Here is a 20512-nt window from a genome sequence, read left to right as displayed (position 1 = left end):
CCTGCCAACTTTGCCCTCTCCACCCTAATGTCTTATTTACACCTCAGTGTTTGGTCAGTGATTGTGACTCGCCAAAACCAGGATTGGAGCCTCCACAGATATAAGGTATAAGAGAAAGATCTGCACCTGTTCTGTGTTTAGAGCCGCACCTGGTTTTGGCTCAAAATCACTGATGGAAATCATTAGGCCCGTAGCACACGGCCGTTGTTTTGTTCCACATCCGAGTCACCGTTTTGGCGGCTCGGATGCGGACCCATTCACTTCAACGGGGCTGCAAAAGATGCGGACAGCACTCCGTGTGCTGTCCGCATCCGTTGCTCCGTTCCGTGGCCCCGCTAAAAAAATATAACATGTCCTATTCTTGTCCGAGCTTTGCAGACAAGAATAGGCATTTATATTAAAGGATGTCCGTGCCGTTTCACAAATTGCGGAACGCGCTGTTGTGCTTTTTCATAAGTGTAAACAGTTATATCTACTTATTTTAGTTATAATGGGTATTCATTGCCTTTAAGAGCAATGTTGATTTATATTCACTGTTTTGTATGGATTTTCATGTAGGCCAAAGTAAGTCCATGAGAAGATTCCTGTGCTGTTCAAAAGCCAGTGTTATAGTAACAATATATTATACATTTAGAAAGTTAGAAGATACACCGCACCTGCAGATTCTGAGGCTTCATTGTTTTTCCTATCTGAACATGAATTCCACAGTGTGAGAATTGTCTAGATGTTCCTCAAAGTATACATTCATGTATCAAAGTTTGTCCCTCGGCCCTGAGACAAGGCCTCTAGACGTCAGAGGTGTAGTAGTGAAAATATCAGGCATGTATGAGTTAACCCTTAATGGTATGATGCCTATTGCTTATACAACAGTGCCACCTAGATATGAGCAGTTAATACTACATCAGTAGCAAAAGTGCATTCTGGGTAGCATTATGACGTCATGCTCCTTATCAATGAACACACCCATCCAACAATGATTGGAAAGTTCCAAACTCTGAGGGCGTGTTCATCTGATAAGTTTTGGGTTAAGAAACCAGTTACCAGGAGGAAGGAGAAAGGAAAAACAAACAAACAAAGAAACATTTGGATTATAGATCTCTGGAGAATCATTTGGATTATCGGGAAAAACTCTTGAGAGCTGGCTGCCCCAAGACTCTGCACATCACTTGACCCTTGGGTAATGTATATTTTTGTTTTATGTAGTATTGATCTAAATTAATTGGCTTGATACTTAGTCAGATACCCGCTCATTTGCGGACGTGTAACGTTAGTTGCCACATCAGTATTCTCTCTTGTTTCAGTTACGATGCATATAACTGAATAAAGGGGATAATATTTGAGAAACTCTCTGTTGGGAATCTTAATATTCCCTAGTTTGATATCAAGCCAATAATTTATAAGTTTTGTTGCAATACTACCATTATCTGAGTTTGGTCATCATTTTTTTTTGGGCGGAGCAAGGGCTCGTATCTGTCATCTTCTTGATTGAGTTTTCCGCATAATCCATTGATTGTATATCTCTCACAAATTTAAAGCTGTATTGCATAATATTCTTGTGTTGGTTGAATATTGTTTTGTTGGCATCATATAGTGGCGAATTCTGGGTACTGCATATCATTGTATATTATTGAAATTTATGTTGATTCATTTTTGATTGTATTTTGATTGTAAACTATTGTATAATAAACCATTTATATTTTTGCATAGACGCTTGTACCCTGTTTTACTGATTGCACAAAATAATCAGGTTCTTGATCGAACTCTTTTTGAGATGATTATGTCCATCTCACGGGTCAATATCGTTTGCATAACGTTTGCAGCGCACGGACACCATCCGTGTTTTGCGGATCCGCGATTTGCAGACTGCAAAACACACCACGGTCGTGTGCATGAGGCCTTAACCGAACACTGACATGTGAATGAAGACTATACTTTTTTGTAATTGCCCAGGGAACCAAGACAGCAGCAGATCTTTAACAGGCTATGTTTTCAGAAAGTGCTACTGGGCTTGGTAAATTATCAAATTTATGCAAAAATCCCAGCTAATAATTTTGCCAAAAAAGACAAAATTGGCAGCTACATTTGTGGATGGCTTTTGGGTCAAGTTTGGAACTCATTGCTGGGCATCTGAAACTGTTTACTGCAGGATGGAACAGGATACTTCTATAATCAGTGGTCCTTAGGTTGTAATACTGTGTATATTACACTTTGCTGACTTCATTTTTGCCTCATTAGAGAATTATGTCTGACATCGAAAACACTCTTTTTGTTCATTATTAAAGTTCAATGGTTTTAGCACAATGGACAAAATACTTCAGTACATATATACTCTCTGAAACACGTGTACAGAGACATACAGTGGCTGCTTCAATGCAATGACACTGTTGGCAAGTAGGTAAATGTCAGTCTTTTTGTTGAAATTTCATAAACTGTTGTCAAGTGTAGGGTCATGCTATGTAACAGTGAAGAACCGTCCCTCTTATTTTGCATTCACTTTGTAATAATCTTCCAGTGGGAGGCTGTACACCCCTCCTGAGCAGTCTGTCACATAGATGTGATCTATGGTCATCTTCATGAGAAGGCAGCTGTAACTCTGAGACCACTTTTTCATAACAGGATGCCTGTGATAGACAGAAGATAAAAATGAATATTTGCCTATTTAGGTTGGAGATTATATCACGCACAAGTCTTTTTCCAGGTTTGGGCCTTGGTTGGCAAGGTCAAAATTGCAAAGTTAAAAAATGAATCGTCAACTAATGGCACAATTATATTGCAATGCAAACAGATTTTATACAGGAAGCTTCTTTCTGTCATGTTTCCATTTTTAAAAAAGTCCTGCAGATACGGAACAGAATCAAGCTGACTTGACAGCCCAGATATAGCTCTTAGAAACTTGGTTAGGAGTGAGCTCTGCAGGCATTAGCTCTAGCTGCTAAACAGCCTGAGATATACAGTAATATTGCGGTAACAATATACGGTTAGAAGCAAGGAGGTATCTCACACCTCTAGCCCAGCCATTGGTTTACCAGCCAGGTGGTATCACTATTAGAGACATTAGCAGTCAGGTGCATGTCAAAAAAATTCACCAACACAGAAACCTACTGCCATATAGTGAGTTCATGTGCTGGTGTTACTCCAAAGGACAATCAGTGTAAGTTTGGAATTATTTTTATATGCAGGAAATGCAGTTGTAGCACTTTTTTTTTTTAAGAAACGGATGATTGATAGAGCATACAGTCCTACTAAGAAATTGATTCAAAAGTGACAACTAATATGGCTGTGCTCACTAAGATATGCCCCCATTGTCTGATAGGTGCGGGTCCCACCTCTGGGACCCGCACCTACAACGAGAACGGAGAGAGCTGTGGCTGGAGGAGCCCGGATTTCCTGGGGTCCGTCCACCACCAAGCGCTGCTCCCATAGAAGTGAATAGGAGCACACACGCGCAGCCACTGCTCCCATTAATTTCTATCGGGTAGACAGAAATAGCCGAGCCAGCGCTCGGCTATTTTTGTCGGCCCCATAGAAATGAATGGAGGGCGGCTGCGCATGCGCAGTGTGCCCTCCGTTCATTTCCCTGCTCGGTTCTCATTGTATCCTAGCGATATGCCCCCATTGTCTGTGATGAGAATACCCCTTTAAGCCCTAGTTTATATTTTTCATTTTTCACTGACGTGTGCAGTTTGCATTTTCCACGGACAGCACATGTCCCTATTGACTTTAAGTTATTTGTTCACACATCAGTATTTTTTTTTACTGACTATGGGTCAGTGAAAGAATCACAGGAACTAGTGCTAGTTTGGCCTGATATGCGGACCAACCACATCTATTTAAGTCTATGGGTCTGTAAAAAATCACTGACACAACAGAAGACTTCCATGTTTGATCTGCTTATCACTGACCCCTTGATAGCTGATGCTCTGGAAATTAATTTTCAGCTCAGTAGTGTCCATGGAATGCGTATGACACATGGAGAGCAAAAAACGGACACACGGACCAGACACAGATCCTTCAAGGACATCTTAACAAATGAAACACGGATGGATTTTTCCTTGGACGTCAAATGGATGTGAAAATGTGAACGAGGCCGAAAGCGATTGTGCCATCTCAGACTGGGATGGCATATCACTAGGATATGCCATCAAAGTCAGATAGGTGAAGGTACGACTTCTGAGACCCGCACCTGGCTCCAGAATGGGCCCACCAAACTGAAGGAGAACGCACTGTGCTCTCCATTTATTTCTGTTGGAATTCCAAAAATAGCCAGGCAAGAACGCTCGGCTATGTTCAGAAGTCCGATAAAATGAATGGAGATCGCACCGCACAAGTGCAGCCACCCCTCCTTTGACTTCTATGGGACTGCCGGAGATAGCCAAGCCAGCTCTCGGCCATTTTTGGCAGTGCCATAGAAATGAATGGAGGGTGGCCATGCATTTGCATTATGGACATAGGTGCAGGTATGACCCACACCTATCTGACATTGGTGGCATATTCTAGGAATATTGCACCAATGTCTAAGATGAGACAACCCCTTTAAGCTACACTTGGCATGGTATGCTTAGCATTTTATGTTAAAACAAAGTTGATACCTGGAATATAGAGCTTTCTTGGCAAAGTCTGTTCCCTCTGGTGGTACATTCACCATTTGGCCTATGAGTGTTAATGCAGCGCATTGTGGATCCTGTGGGTCTGTGACAGTCTCTCTGTAAATACAACACCAACAAATGCCTTATTTATTTTCTGCAAGAAAAATAAGAAATCCCAAACCATTAAAGAGTCTCAAATAAGCTTTCCGGGCCGCAGCTCTCCACTTCCTGGTCATGGGTTGACACACATGAAATGGCTTGGACTACCCACTCTGCCATTCCTTGTCAATGGGGACATAACTAAACTGAACAGGACGGAATACTCCAAAATGCATTCCGTTCCGTTGCGTTCCCATATCGGAGAGCAAACCACAACATGTTGTAGTTTGCTTTTCGTCCTGGGATGGGGAGCAAGACGGATCTGGTATGAACCACAATGCAAGTCAATGGGGACGGATCAGTTTTATCTGACACAATAGAAAACTGATCCGTCCCCCATTGACTTTCAATGGAGTTCATGATGTATCCGTCTTGGCAATGTTAAAGATAATACAACCGGATCCGTTTATAACGGTTGCAGATGGTTGTATTATCTGTAACGGAAGCGTTTTTGCTGGACCCTGACGGATCCAGTAAAAACGCTAGTGTGAAAGTAGCCTAACAGAGTTGTCATTCAGTCAGTCATTCCAATCTTCCAACTATTATTCTAATGAGGATTAAGTTGCAGATAACCTTTCCCTGTCCAGTATTGCCATAAACTGAGATTACTCTGCTCTCCCATTTAGAATGTTTACCTCTGAAATTAGAACGACAATATTTAACCCCTTTAGGACCCAGCCATTTTTCACCTTAAGGACCGGGCCATTTTTAGCAAATCTGACATGTGTCACTTTATGTGGTGATAAATTTAAAACACTTTTACTTATCCAGGCCATTCTGAGATTGTTTTCTTGTCACATATTGTACTTCATGAAAGTCATAAATTTGAGTCAATATATTTCACCTTTATTTATGAAAAAATCCCAAATTTACAAATTTAAATTTCTCTACTTTCATAATAGATAGTAATACATCCAAAAATAGTTATTACTTTACATTCCTCATATGTCTACTTCATGTTTTGATCATTTTGAAAATTACTTTTTATTTTTTTAGGACGTTAGAAGGCTTAGAAGTTTAGAAGCAAATCTTAAAAAAAAAATTCAAAAATTTACAAAATCCAATTTTTTCAGGACCAGTTCAGTTATGAAGTCACTTTCTGGGGCTTACATATTAGAAACCACCTATAAATCAACCCATTTGAGAAACTATACCCCTCAAGTTATTCAAAACTGATTTTACAAACTTTGTTAACCCTTTAGGTGCCCCACGAGAATTAAAAGAAAATGGGAATGAAATTTCAAAATTTCTTATTTTTTTTATCAGATTTGAAATTTTAATCTATTTTTTCTGCAACACATCAAGGGTTAACAGCTAAACAAAACTCTAAATCTATTACCCTGAATATGGAGTTTACAGAAACACCCCATGTGTGCTCAAAAACTGATGTATGGGCACACAGCAGGCTTCAGAGTGGAAGCAGCACCATATGGCTTTTGGAGAGTGGATTTAGCTGGAATGGTAATTAGAGCTTTGGAGCTATGTCACATATGAAGACACCCTGAGGTGGCCCTACAGTGTAAGCCGCCAAAAAGTGAGCGCATTCCGGAAACTACACCCCTCAAGGAATATTTCAAGGTGTGTAGTGAGCACTTTGACCCATCAGGCGTTTCACAGAATTAGGGCTCATGCACACGGCTGTTGCCCTACCGTGGGCGTACTGCAGCCCGCATACGGGGGGTCCTCAATACACGGGGGCATCGGCCGTGTGCATCCCGCATCACGAATGTGGACCCATTCACTTGAATGGGTCCGCAAACCCGGAGATGCGTTGCGGAAGCACGGATTGAAACCCCACGGAAGCACTACGGAGTGCTTCTGTGGTGTTTCTGGCCATGCCTCCGCACCGCAAAAAAGTAGTGCATGCACTACTTTTTTGCGGTGCGGCCCGTCGAATGCGGATCCCATTCAAGTGAATGGGTCCGCGATCAGCATGCGGCTTCCCCAGGGTTGGTGCTCATTCATTGCGGACTGCAATTTGCAGTCCGCAGCACGGGCCCGGCCAGCACACTGTCGTGTGCATGAGCCCTTAGGAAACACTTGGCAGTGAAAATGAAAAAGTGCTTCTTTTTTTTTTTAACAAAAAAGTTGTTTTACACCCACATTTTTCACTTCCCAGAAGGTAACAATACAAAATTCACCCCACATTTTGTTCACCAGTTCCCCCCGAATACAGCAACACCCCATATGTGCTCAAAAATTATGTATGGGCGCACAGCAGGCTTCAGAGAGGAAGGAGCACCATATGGCTTTTAGAGAGCGGATTTAGCTGGAATAGAAATTGGGACCTGTGTCGCATATGAAGACACCCTGAGGTGGCCCTACAGTCAGTGGCGTTGCAAGGGGGGTGCGGGCCGCACCGGGTGACACCAGTCTGATGGGGTGTCACCCGGCCGCCTGAGGCCCGGACTGACTTACTGCCGAAGTGCAATTTCAATGTGTTACATCATTTCATTAATCACCTTGGTAGGTCTGGCTGCCATGGGTGTCAAACATGCGGCCCGCAATGAATATCTTTGCGGCCCGGCAGTCTAGTATCTCTGAACATGAGCGCGCTACTATCGGCGCGCTCATGTTCTCTCAGCAGCACGGGGAGAAGGAAGCTGTCCTCCCTCCCCCTGTGCTGCTGCCGCTGCCGCTGCCACCAATGAGAAGAGAGGGGGGGGAGGAGGGGCGGGCGCACTGAGCCACCAATGATAGGACTATTCCCATTTCCCACACAGAGCGGCGCCCAGCGATGTCTCAGCACTCACCATTAGTCCTGGGCGCCGCTCCGTTCGCCTGCAGTGCTCCATTACTGTCTCCTCTCCTGCTCCACATGCTGCTGATTACTATCGGAGCGATGGGAGGAGACATCAGCTTCACTAGTGGGCGTTCCTTCTCCCTGCGCTGCGATTGGACAGCGCTACAGCCAGGAAGAAGGAACGCCCACTAGTGAAGCTGATGTCTCCTCCCATCGCTCCGATAGTAATCAGCAGCATGTGGAGCAGGAGAGGAGACAGTAATGGAGCACTGAAGGCGAACGGAGCGGCGCCCAGGACTAATGGTGAGTGCTGAGACATCGCTGGGCACCGCTCTGTGTGGCCTGATAGTGAAAGTCAGTCTTTAACACAATACAGGAGGCGGGTGCCGGCAGCAGAATCGCATTGCCGGCACCCTTCCGCTGACAGGGAGCTGCGATCAGAGGCAGTTAACCCCTTAGGTGCCGCACCTGAGGGGTTAACTGCTGATCTGCCAGTACCAGCCTCCTGTATAAAGGGGTAATTTATCATTGGTGGTGCAGTGTGCCCCCCCCCTCAACCCCCCATCCCATTAAAATCATTGGTGGCACAGTGCGCCAGCCCCTCTCAACCCCCCCCCAGTATTAAAATCATTGGTGGCAGTGGCCACAGGGACCTCTCCCCTCCCCCTCATTGGTGGTGCAGTGGCAGCTTCTGATCGGAGCCCCAGCTGTGTAAGCCTGGGGCTCCGATCAGTTACCATGGCAGCCAGGACGCTACAGAAGCCCTGGTTGCCATGGTAACATCCCTGATGCTGTGTGCACAAGGCACAGAGCAGCAGGGACAGTGTGAAGTCCTATTCACCCTGATAGAGCTGAATAGGACAAGGGATGAAAGATCCCAGGTTCTCGCCCCTAAGGCTACTTTCACACTTGCGTTCAAAGCGGATCCGTCTGAGACGGATCCGCTCATATAATGCAGACGGTGGATCCGTTCAGAACGGATCCGTCTGCATTATATTGTAAAAAAAAATTTTTTTTTTTTTTATGCGGCCCACATAAACTAAAATTTTGTTTTTTTGGCCCATGTTAGCCTTTGAGTTTGACATGCTTGTGTAACACATTGAAATTGCACTTCGGCAGTAAGTCCGGGGGCCTTACATACTATTTAAATTTTACTTACAGTGCGGGCAGCGGCAGCGGGCCTGCGGCTATCCTGCCTACATGTGTGCCGGCTCAGGCCAAAGGAGGCGTCACTGACTGTCAGTGGGGCCGCGGCGGAGGGAGGAGAGGAGGCGGAGCTGCTCTGCCTCTGTCTGCTGTGGCCTGTAAAAGCTGCCCCTCCAGGCTGGCAGCAGAAGAACACAGTGGCACGACTGTTGGAGAAGACACCTTAAGGCAGAGCCAGCTGAGATTGGAGCCAGGACCAGACTGACCCCACTCCAGCCAGACCCCAGTGATATATCAGGTACTGACACTGTAAATGTATTGTAATTGTAACAGAGAGGGGGAGATGGGGGACAAAATGTACAAACATGTCTGTGCCATGGAGCCTGGAGGGGAAGAGAAGAAATGTCTGTGCCACCGACTCCAACATTGTCCCTCATCATGTCACCCCCCCTGATGGTGCAGACTCCAACATTGTCCCCCATTAGGGAGCATAATGGATGGGGGCTGACGGCTGTCATGGGGGGCATGATGGCTGACATGGGGGGCTGATGGCTGACATGGGAGTAATGATGGATGGGTGCTGACGGCTGACATGGGCATGATGGATGGGGTGCTGACATGGGGGGCTGATGGCTGACTGCTGACATGGGGTGCTGACGGCTGACATAAGGTCATGATGGCTGACATGGGGGGCATGATGGATGGTGGCTGACGGCTGACATGGGCATGATGGATGGGGTGCTGACGGCTGACATGGGGGGCATGATGGCTGACATGGGGGGCATGATGGCTGACATGGGGGGCTGATGGCTGACATGGGGGGTAATGATGGATGGGGGCTGACATGGGCATGATGGGGTGCTGACGGCTGACATGGGCATGATGGATGGGGTGCTGACGGCTGATATGGGGGTCTAACCTGAGGTATAATGGAAAATATTGTTTCTTATTATACTCCTCTAAAACCTATGTGCATCTTATAGGGCGAAAAGTACAGTCCTCAAACCAGATTGAAGCAGAGAGAAGATATCAGGACCACACAGAGGAGAAGACAGCTGCTGCAGACAGAACCAGGACCAGGTGAGCTGCGGTTGGCAGGTTGGGGTGACACCAGGTGAGCTGCGGGGCAGGTTGGGGTGACACCATTTTCTACCGCACCGGGTGACACCAGCCCTAGCAACGCCACTGCCTACAGTGTAAACCCCCCAAAAAGTGACCCCATTCTGCACCCCACATTTTGTTCCCCACTCCCCCCCCCCCCCCCCCCTAATACGGCAAGTGCTCAAAAAATGATGTATGGGCGCAGGGCTCTAGAGTCAAACAGCAAAATATGGATTTTGCTGACCTGAATTGGCAGACATTGATTTAGGTGCCATGTCGCATTTAAAAGATTCCTGAGGTCCCCAGAAATTAAAAACCCCAAAAAGTGACCCCATTTTGGAAAGAGAACCCCCGTATGAACCTTTTAAGGGGTGGAAAGGGCACTTTTGACCTAACAGTTGTCTCACAGAAAAGAATATGTAGTGGTTGTTGGAAAGTGGATATGCAAGCGAGGTGGACTAAATCAGAAATATAAAATATTACAGGGAGCATAAAGGATGAAATTAAATTAATACTCTATGAATGAGTGGTAGATTTTAAAACACTCCTCCATGCACAGGCCAGGTTTTTCAGGGCAGGTTTTGCAGTGGTAAATGGTGTCTTTCCTTATCCCCCTTTTGGAACACACCCTGCATCTTTTTTGGGTCCTTCCCTTACTTGCTGTCTGGGGGACTTGACCTGGAAAATGTTGCCCTGGTACAACACGGGCACCATGACTTCCTGAAGTACTGGGACCCTCCCCGGTCTGGGTTTGAAAAATTAGGGCCTTGATAACCACCTCTTGGAACTGAAGGAAAGTTCCTGTGTGGCCTTCAAACTGAAATAGTACGTATGCATTGCACATTGCCATCTGTACAAAATGTACGGCCAGCTTTTTGTACCACACTTTAGTTTTTCATGTGGCACTGTAGGGCTTCAGAAGTTGATTTGCAAGATCCACCCCTCCCATGTGCCTGTTGTAGTCCAGGATACAAACTGGTTTGGGGCCAGTGGTTGTGGTACCTTGTACAGGAGCAGGGGAGCTGGTGTTAGTGTGAATAGTGGTCAGTACAAGGACATCCCTCTTGTCCTTGTACTTAACCACCAGCATGTTCTCGTGGAGGAGAGCCCTACTTTCACCCATTCTCAGTGGTTGCCCTGTCAGGGATCTAGGGAGGCATCTCTGATTTTTCCACACTGTGCCGCAAGCCACAGTACCTCTGGCAGTTAGGGACATGAATAGGGGTATGCTGGTATATTAGTTATCCACATAGAGGTGGTAACCCTTATCCAGCAGTGGGTGCAGTAAGTCCCTCACAATCTTCCCACTAACTCCTAGGATAGGGGAATCTTACCATTCGTAAATGCGGAACTTGTGGGTGTACCCGGAGCTACTCTCACAAGGTTTGTATATATTTATGCCATACCTTGCCCGTTTGCTAGGCAGGTACTGGCGGAATCTAATCCTCCCTTTGAAGAGTAATAGGGACTCATCTACACAGACATTTTTATCTGGGTTGTACACCTCAGCAAACTTGGTGTTAAAGTGGTCAATGACAGGCCTAACTTTGAACAGAAGGTCAAATTTTGGGTCGTTTTGGGGTGGGCACTGTGAATTGTCGTTGTAGTGTAGGAATTTCCTAATTGACTCAAATCGCTTTCGGGCCATGGTGTTACTGTAAATTGGAGTCTGGTAGAAAATGTCCGAACTCCAATATTGTTTAACGTTAGTTTTTTTTACAACGCCCATATGCAGCATGAGTCCCCAAAACGTCATCATCTCTGCTGCACTTACTGGGGTCCAACCTAGGGGTCTAGCGTATGCTGATGTAGGGTTCTGAGCAATGAATTGTTGGACGTATAAATTGGTTTGGGCCACCATTACATTTACAAAATCTTCAGAGAAGAAGATTTTGAAAAAAATCAGTTTCTGTGAAGCCCGCACAATCTATCTGAATTCCTGAGTTGCCCTCAAACTCAGGAATTTGGGGCTGACAATTGTCAGGATGTGGGGTTCATAAGGGTTTACTCTGGGGGGCTGCCTCCGCTGCTACACTGGGGCGCATTGTAGAGGGTCCCTCATCAGCGGATGATGATAATGAGGGAGTAGAGGAGTAGAGGAAAGTAGCATCCTCTTCTCCCTCACTGGCAGACTCAGTATCAGAAGCAAGGATGGCATATGACTCTTCAGCTGAGTATACTCGTTGGGATGAATTGGACATTTTTATTTTATTGGGGTGTGACGTGTAAAATGTGTAAACCTTTATTTAATGTGAGGGGTATGTATGTTGTGTTTTCACATTTAAAGGGGCTTGTAATAAATTAGAAATTAAATATAGAAAAAAAGTGTAAAAAAAAAAGTCTTCAACACAAAAAAAGTCTTTGCTGCACAAAAAAATAAAACTTGCAGTGCAAACTGAGCAGACGCGTTCAGTAAAGGATTCTACGGATCAGTGCTCAGTGGTTGCAAAATGCACGTACACAGATGGTGTATTCGTGCAAAATTCTAAACTGACACTAACTGAAATTCATATATATATATATATATATATATATATATATATATATATAGTTCAAGAAAAATGGCGGCACTGGTATAAATGAGTACAAAAAATAGGGTGCACGTCCCAAGGGGGATAGGCTTCTTACCCCGATGTATAAACCTGGAAAAACGAGCGGCACTCCAATAGATAAAAGTAAGTGAACCTTTATTCACCCAGGTGGTGCAACCTGGGTGAATAAAGGTTCACTTACTTTTATCTATTGGAGTGCCGCTCGTTTTTCCGGATATATATATATATATATATATATATATATATATATACTGAACAAAATTATAAACGCAACACTTTCGGTTTTGCTCCCATTTTGCATGAGCTGAACTCAAAGATCTGAAACATTTTCTACATACACAAAAGACCCTTTACTCTCAAATATTGTTCACAAATCTGTCTAAATCTGTGTTAGTGAGCACTTATTTTTGCCGAGATAATCCATCCCACCTCACAGGTGTGGCATATCAAGGTGCTGACTAGACAGCATGAATATTGCACAGGTGTGCCTTAGACTGCCCACAATAAAAGACCACTCTGAAATGTGCACAGTTTTGCCTTACATAGAAACATAGAATGTGTCGGCAGATAAGAACCATTTGGCCCATCTAGTCTGCCCAATATACTAAATACTATGGATAGCCCCTGGCCCTATCTTATATGAAGGATGGCCTTATGCCTATCCCATTCATGCTTAAACTCCTTCACTGTATTTGCAGCTACCACTTCTGCAGGAAGGCTATTCCATGCATCCACTACTCTCTCAGTAAAGTAATACTTCCTGATATTACTTTTAAGGCTACTTTCACACTTGCGGCAGAGTGATCCGGCAAGCAGTTCCGTCGCTGGATCTGTCTTTCAGGTGCGCAGACCGGAAGGATGGATCCGGAATTCCGGTATTTTGAATGCCGGATCTGGCACAAATACATTCCTATGGGGAAAAAAAAAAATCAGCATTCAGGCAAGTCTTCAGTTTTTTTGGCCGGAGATAAAACTGTAGCATCCTGCGGTTTTATCTGTTGCCTGATCAGTCAAAATGACTGAACGGAAGACATCCTGATGCATCCTGAACGGATTGCTCTCCATTCAGAATGCATGGGGATATACCTGATCAGTTCTTTTCCGGCATTGAGCCCTTTTGACGGAACTCAGTGCCGGAAAAGAAAAACGCTAGTGTGAAAGTACCCTAAACCTTTGCCCCTCTAATTTAAAACTGTGTCCTCTTGTAGCAGTTTTTCTTCTTTTAAATATTCTCCCCTCTTTTACCGTGTTGATTCCCTTTATGTATTTAAAAGTTTCTATCATATCCCCTCTGTCTTGTCTTTCTTCCAAGCTATATATGTTAAGGTCCTTTAAAGGGGTTATCCCATCTTAGACAATGGGGGCATATCGCTAGGATATGCCCCCATTGTCTGATAGGTGCGGGTCCTACCTCTGGGACCCGCACCTACAGTACAAGGAGAACGGAGTGCAGAAACTTGAGGAGGGCGCACTGCACATGCGCAGCCGCCCTCCATTTATTTCTATGGAGCCGCCGCTGGCTCGCCTATTTTCGTCGGCCCCATAAAAATGAATAGGAGCGGTGGCCGCGCATGCGCGGTGCGCTCCCATTCACTTCAATGGGAGAGGCGGGGAGCTGCGCCTGGTGCTGGACGGACCCCGGGAAACCCGGGGTCCTCCAGCCACAACTCTCCCCGGCTCCGTTCTCCTTGTAGGTGTGGGTCCCAGAGGTGGGACCCGCACCTATCAGACAGTGGGGGCATATCCTAGCGATATGCCCCCATTGTCTAAGATGGGATAACCCCTTTACCCTTTCCTGGTAAGTTTTATCCTGCACTCCATGTACCAGTTTAGTAGCTCTTCTCTGAACTCTCTCCAAAGTATCAATATCCTTCTGGAGATATGGTCTCCAGTACTGAGCACAATACTCCAAATGAGGTCTCACTAGTGCTCTGGAGAGCGGCATGAGCACCTCCCTCTTTCTACTGGTAATGCCTCTCCCTATACACCCAAGCATTCTGCTAGCATTTTCTGCTGCTCTATGACATTGTCTGCCTACCTTTAAGTCTTCTGAAATAATGACCCCTAAATCCCTTTCCTCAGATACTGAGGTTAGGACTGTATCACTGAGTTTATATTCTGCTCTTGGGTTTTTATGCCCCAGGTGCATTATCTTGCATTTATCAACATTAAATTTTAGTTTCCAGATTTTTGACCATTCCTCTAGTTTTCCTAAATCCTTTTCCATTTGGTGTATACCTCCAGGAACATTAACCCTGTTACAAATCTTTGTGTCATTAGCAAAAAGACACACCTTACCAGTGATGGCCAGTTCGCATTGTTCGCCCGCGAACACATGCGGGCTGCCATCTTTTCTCACAAGACCGGCGAGGCACAGGTAAGCCCTTACCTGTGCCTGTGTCGCGAGCCGTTCTGAAACAAATGCGGTCAGCCGGAGCAGGCAGTTCCAAGAACGGTCCCCGACGGCTGTTCTCGGAACTGCCTGCTCCCGCTGACCACATTTGATTTCAGACCAGCTTGCGGCACAGGCACAGGTAAGGGCTTACCTGTGCCTCGCCGGACTTGTGAGAAAAGATGGCAGCCCGCATGTGTTCGCGAATAATGCGAACTGGCCATCACTGCACCTTACCATCGAGGCCTTCTGCAATTTCGCTGATAAAGATATTAAACAATATGGGTCCCAGAATAGATCCCTCAGGTACCCCAGTGGTAACAACACCATGGTCTGAATATACTCCATTGACTACAACCCTCTGTTGTCTGTCCCTCAGCCACTGCCTAATCCATTCAACAATATCGGAGTCCAAGCACAAAGACTGCAATTTATTGATAAGCCTTCTATGTGGGACAGTATCAAAAGCCTTACTAAAGTCTAGATAAGCGGTCTACTGCACCTCTGCCATCTATTATTTTAGTCACCCAATCAAAAAAATCTATAAGATTAGTTGGACATGATCTCCCTGAAGTAAACCCATGCTGTTTTTCATCTTTCAATCCTTGGGATTTTAGATGTTCTACAATCCTCTCCTTAAGTATGGTTTCCATTAATTTCCCCACTGGTTGGGGTTTCCATTAATTTCCCCACTGGGTGGGGCATGGTATGCCCATACCATAACCCCACTGCCACCATGGGCCACTCGATCCACAACGTTGACGTCAGCAAACCGCTCATCCACATTACGCCACACACGCTGACTGCCATCTGCTCTGAACAGTGAAAACCGGGACTCATCTGTGAACAGAACGCCTCTCCAATGTGCCAGACGCCATCGAATGTGAGCATTTGCCCACTCAAGTCGGTTATGACGACGAACTGCAGTCAGGTCCAGACCCCGATGAAGACGACGAGCATGCAGATGAGCTTCCCTGAGACGGTTTCTGACAGTTTGTGCAGAAATTCTTTGGTTATGCAAACTGATTGTTGCTGCAGCTGTCCGGGTGGCTGGTCTCAGACGATCATGGAGGTGAACATGCTGGATGTGGAGTTCCTGGGCTGGTGTGGTTACACGTGGTCTGTGGTTGTGAGGCTAGTTGGATGTACTGCCAAATTCTCTAAAACACCTTTGGAGATGGCTTATGGTAGAGAAATGAACATTCATTGCACGGGCAACAGCTCTGGTAGACATTCCTGCAGTCAGCATGCCAATTGCACGCTCCCTCAAACGTTGCGACATCTGTGGCATTGTGCTGTGTGATCAAACTGCACATTTCAGAGTTGTCTTTTATTGTGGGCAGTCTAAGGCACACCTGTGCAATATTCATGCTGTCTAATCAGCACCTTGATATGCCACACCTGTCAGGTGGAATGGATTATCTCGGCAAAGGAGAATTGGTAACTACCACTAACTGCAGGTCTTTTTTCACAAAAAATAAAAAATAAAAATGTGCAGATGTAAATAACTCTGTATATATATATATATATATATATATATATACAGTACAGACCAAAAGTTTGGACACACCTTCTCATTCAAAGAGTTTTCTTTATTTTCATGACTATGAAAATTGTAGATTCACACTGAATGCATCAAAACTATGAATTAACACATGTGGAATTATATACATAACAAACAAGTGTGAAACAACTGAAAATATGTCATATTCTAGGTTCTTCAAAGTAGCCACCTTTTGCTTTGATTACTGCTTTGCACACTCTTGGCATTCTCTTGATGAGCTTCAAGAGGTAGTCCCCTGAAATGGTTTTCACTTCACAGGTGTGCCCTGTCAGGTTTAATAAGTGGGATTTCTTGCCTTATAAATGGGGTTGGGACCATCAGTTGCGTTGAGGAGAAGTCAGGTGGATACACAGCTGATAGTCCTACTGAATAGACTGTTAGAATTTGTATTATGGCAAGAAAAAAGCAGCTAAGTAAAGAAAAACGAGTGGCCATCATTACTTTAAGAAATGAAGGTCAGTCAGTCAGCCGAAAAATTGGGAAAACTTTGAAAGTAAGGGCTATTTGACCATGAAGGAGAGTGATGGGTTGCTGCGCCAGATGACCTGAGAATGCCAAGAGTGTGCAAAGCAGTAATCAAAGCAAAAGGTGGCTACTTTGAAGAACCTAGAATATGACATATTTTCAGTTGTTTCACACTTGTTTGTTATGTATATAATTCCACATGTGTTAATTCATAGTTTTGATGCCTTCATAGTCATGAAAATAAAGAAAACTCTTTGAATGAGAAGGTGTGTCCAAACTTTTGGTCTGTACTGTATATATATATATATATATATATATATTTTTTTTTATATATATATATATATATATATACACTGCTCAAAAAAATAAAGGGAACACTTAAACAACACAATGTAACTCCAAGTCAATCACACTTCTGTGAAATCAAACTGTCCACTTAGGAAGCAACACTGAGTGACAATCAATTTCACATGCTGTTGTGCAAATGGGATAGACAACAGGTGGAAATTATAGGCAATTAGCAAGACACCCCCAATAAAGGAGTGGTTCTGCAGGTGGTGACCACAGACCACTTCTCAGTTCCTATGCTTCCTGGCTGATGTTTTGGTCACTTTTGAATGCTGGCGGTGCTTTCACTCTAGTGGTAGCATGAGACGGAGTCTACAACCCACACAAGTGGCTCAGGTAGTGCAGCTTATCCAGGATGGCACATCAATGCGAGCTGTGGCAAGAAGGTTTGCTGTGTCTGTCAGCGTAGTGTCCAGAGCATGGAGGCGCTACCAGGAGACAGGCCAGTACATCAGGAGATGTGGAGGAGGCCATAGGAGGGCAACAACCCAGCAGCAGGACAGCTACCTCCGCCTTTGTGCAAGGAGGAACAGGAGGAGCACTGCCAGAGCCCTGCAAAATGACCTCCAGCAGGCCACAAATGTGCATGTGTCTGCTCAAACGGTCAGAAACAGACTCCATGAGGGTGATATGAGGGCCCGACGTCCACAGGTGGGGGTTGTGCTTACAGCCCAACACCGTGCAGGACGTTTGGCATTTGCCAGAGAACACCAAGATTGGCAAATTCGCCACTGTCGCCCTGTGCTCTTCACAGATGAAAGCAGGTTCACACTGAGCACATGTGACAGACGTGACAGAGTCTTGAGACGCCGTGGAGAACGTTCTTCTGCCTGCAGCATCCTCCAGCATGACCGGTTTGGCATTGGGTCAGTAATGGTGTGGGGTGGCATTTCTTTGGAGGGCTGCACAGCAGCTCGGCAGAGGTAGCCTGACTGCCATTAGGTACCGAGATGAGCTCCTCAGACCCCTTGTGAGACCATATGCTGGTGCGGTTGGCCCTGGGTTCCTCCTAATGCAAGACAATGCTAGACCTCATGTGGCTGGAGTGTGTCAGCAGTTCCTGCAAGACGAAGGCATTGATGCTATGGACGCGGGCCAGTTCCCCAGACCTGAATCCAATTGAGCACATCTGGGACATCATGTCTCGCTCTATCCACCAACATCACGTTGCACCACAGACTGTCCAGGAGTTGGCAGATGCTTTAGTCCAGGTCTGGGAGGAGATCCCTCAGGAGACCGTCCGTCACCTCATCAGGAGCATGCACAGGCGTTGTAGGGAGGTCATACAGGCACGTGGAGGCCACACACACTACTGAGCCTTATTTTGACTTGTTTTAAGGACATTACATCAAAGTTGGATCAGCCTGTAGTGTGTTTTTCCACTTAAATTTTGAGTGTGACTCCAAATCCAGACCTCCATGGGTTGAAAATTTTGATTTCCATTTTTTTATATTTTGTGTGATTTTGTTGTCAGCACATTTAACTATGTAAAGAACAAAGTATTTCAGAAGAATATTTAATTAACTCAGATCTAGGATGTGTTATTTTTGTGTTCCCTTTATTTTTTTGAGCAGTGTATATAACGCCCTAACTACAATTTCTTCTTTTTGAACCAAAACAAAAAGGAAAAATTGGCAAAAAAAAAAAAAAAGCGCAAAGAATAATCCCCAGGTGCTGATCAGACAGGTATACACTGAACAGCACTTGGCGGTCACAGCTTGCACGCAGAAAAAGTGGTGCAGAGCTGGAAAATTGTAAAAAATAAATAAATAAAAAAGACCAATAAAAGCGCTTGGACCAAATGGCGTCCGTAAAAAAAGGATGGGGGAGGGGGGTGGGAAAAGGGACAGAAACAGATGGTGGTTTAGGGATCTGGAACAGCTGCAAATGAAAAAAAAAAAAAAAAAAAAATCAGTGCAGCTATTCCAGATGTTCTTCTTCTTTTCTTCTTTCAGCAACAAAGGGTTAAAATCGCAGTGGTGGTGCACCACAAGTCCCAGCAAGCCACAAGCAGCACAGAAAGGCACAGAACCTCTCTGCATGCAGTCACCTGCTAGAATGGCTGCATGCAGGGAAGTTCAGCCCTTTCCTGTGCAGCTATACTGCTGCCATTGGCTGGAGCCTTGTTCCAGCCAATCGCAGTGCTGGAAGGGGACCCCAAACACTGGTGTCCCCTGCCTCACCTCGGAGGAGACCGGTGCTGACCAGTTCAGCACCGGTCACCTCCCCCCGACTTGCCCTTATGCTTCTTCCAGCTTCCAGCACTGCGATGTGCCGGTCTTCATTGACCGGCCAATCTCAGTGCTTGGAGCTGCAGGGGGGCGGTGCAGCACCATGCTGCCCTCACCTGGCATGGCTGCCTGCCGGTAAGAGCAGCCATTGTGTCGCAATTTCCCCTCGATCGTTCCCCAGAGCCCCGCGGACCTTCGCGCTGTACATGTACAGCACTGGTCCTCAGGTCACGTCCGGTTGCGCCGTACATCTACAGCGTGGGTCCTTAGGGGGTTAAAGGGTGTCTGTCATCAGCAACCTCTCTATCCAACTGTTTGCATAGACACACAGCTGTAGTTCTCCTGATTAAAGCATTGTTTTCTTTTATTGCTCAGAGGCAGTTTCCCTAAATGATGATACTTTTTCCTAATATGCAGATTAGGCCTTTAGTGCGGTGAGGGCACTACTGTTGCTCTCACTGCAATCAAACTCTACTCCTTTCTGTGGCCAGCTCCTCTCTTGCTGTTTTGCTTCTGCTTGGTCCTGTTAATCAAAGCAGCGAGGGAGGGGTTGTCCACAGAAAGGAACAGAGTTTAGCAGTGTAAGGGATCACTCTCTCTCAGGGGGTCACAGTCACAGACTTCTCCTCTGACAACAGGGTTCAAATCCAAAAGGTGCTTTATTTTGGCACTTTAGCACCATCACACAAAAACATTGAAAATAAACACCTGCCCGTCTAGACTCTACCTAATACACGTGTTGTCTCTACCTCACCTATAGAGTGCCGTTCACACACGGGATTGGATCTGGCTTCCCCAGCCATATACGGTCCAGCAGCCTCCAGGCTGTGACCACACCAGCACCCTTGGGGTAGATGGTCCAGAAGTCCTCCCGACTCTGACCGTGCAACCCTCTTTCCGTAGGCATTGCTGGGCCCCCCAAACTTCAGGCTTTACAAAGCCTCGTGACCCCTCAGCCCTCCTGGCTGAGACCACACAGAGCCTCTCAGGCTTTCTCAGCCTTTCTCCCTCCCAGTCATAGGCCTCATGCACATGACCGTTGTGTGTTTTGCGGTCCGCAAACCAAGGATCCGCAAACCAAGGATCCGCAAAACACGGATAGCGTCCGTGTGCATTCCGCAATTTGTGGAACGGCATGGACAGCCTTTAATATAACTGCCTATTCTTGTCCGCAAAGTGCGGACAAGAATAGGACATGTTATTTTTTTTTTTGCGGACCACGAAA

The 20512-nt window shown here is 45.6% G+C and overlaps 1 protein-coding gene across 1 annotated transcript in view; it reads right to left on the bottom strand.

Moving 5' to 3' along the window:
• Positions 1 to 2371: 2371 nt before the first annotated feature.
• CREG2 (cellular repressor of E1A stimulated genes 2) overlaps positions 2372 to 20512 on the bottom strand; it is a 49226-nt gene continuing 31085 nt past the window's right edge. Inside the window, exons 6-7 of the mRNA XM_040422311.1 lie at positions 4590 to 4703; positions 2372 to 2621 (exon numbers count right to left, since the gene is read on the bottom strand). Of these exons, the coding sequence (XP_040278245.1) occupies positions 2480 to 2621; positions 4590 to 4703 (256 nt within the window). The 3' untranslated portion in view covers positions 2372 to 2479. The remainder of the gene's footprint in view (positions 2622 to 4589; positions 4704 to 20512) is intronic.

This window comes from Bufo bufo, chromosome 3 (assembly GCF_905171765.1).
Source record: "Bufo bufo chromosome 3, aBufBuf1.1, whole genome shotgun sequence".
NCBI lineage: Eukaryota > Metazoa > Chordata > Amphibia > Anura > Bufonidae > Bufo > Bufo bufo.
This window is presented reverse-complemented; position numbering and strand designations above follow the sequence as displayed.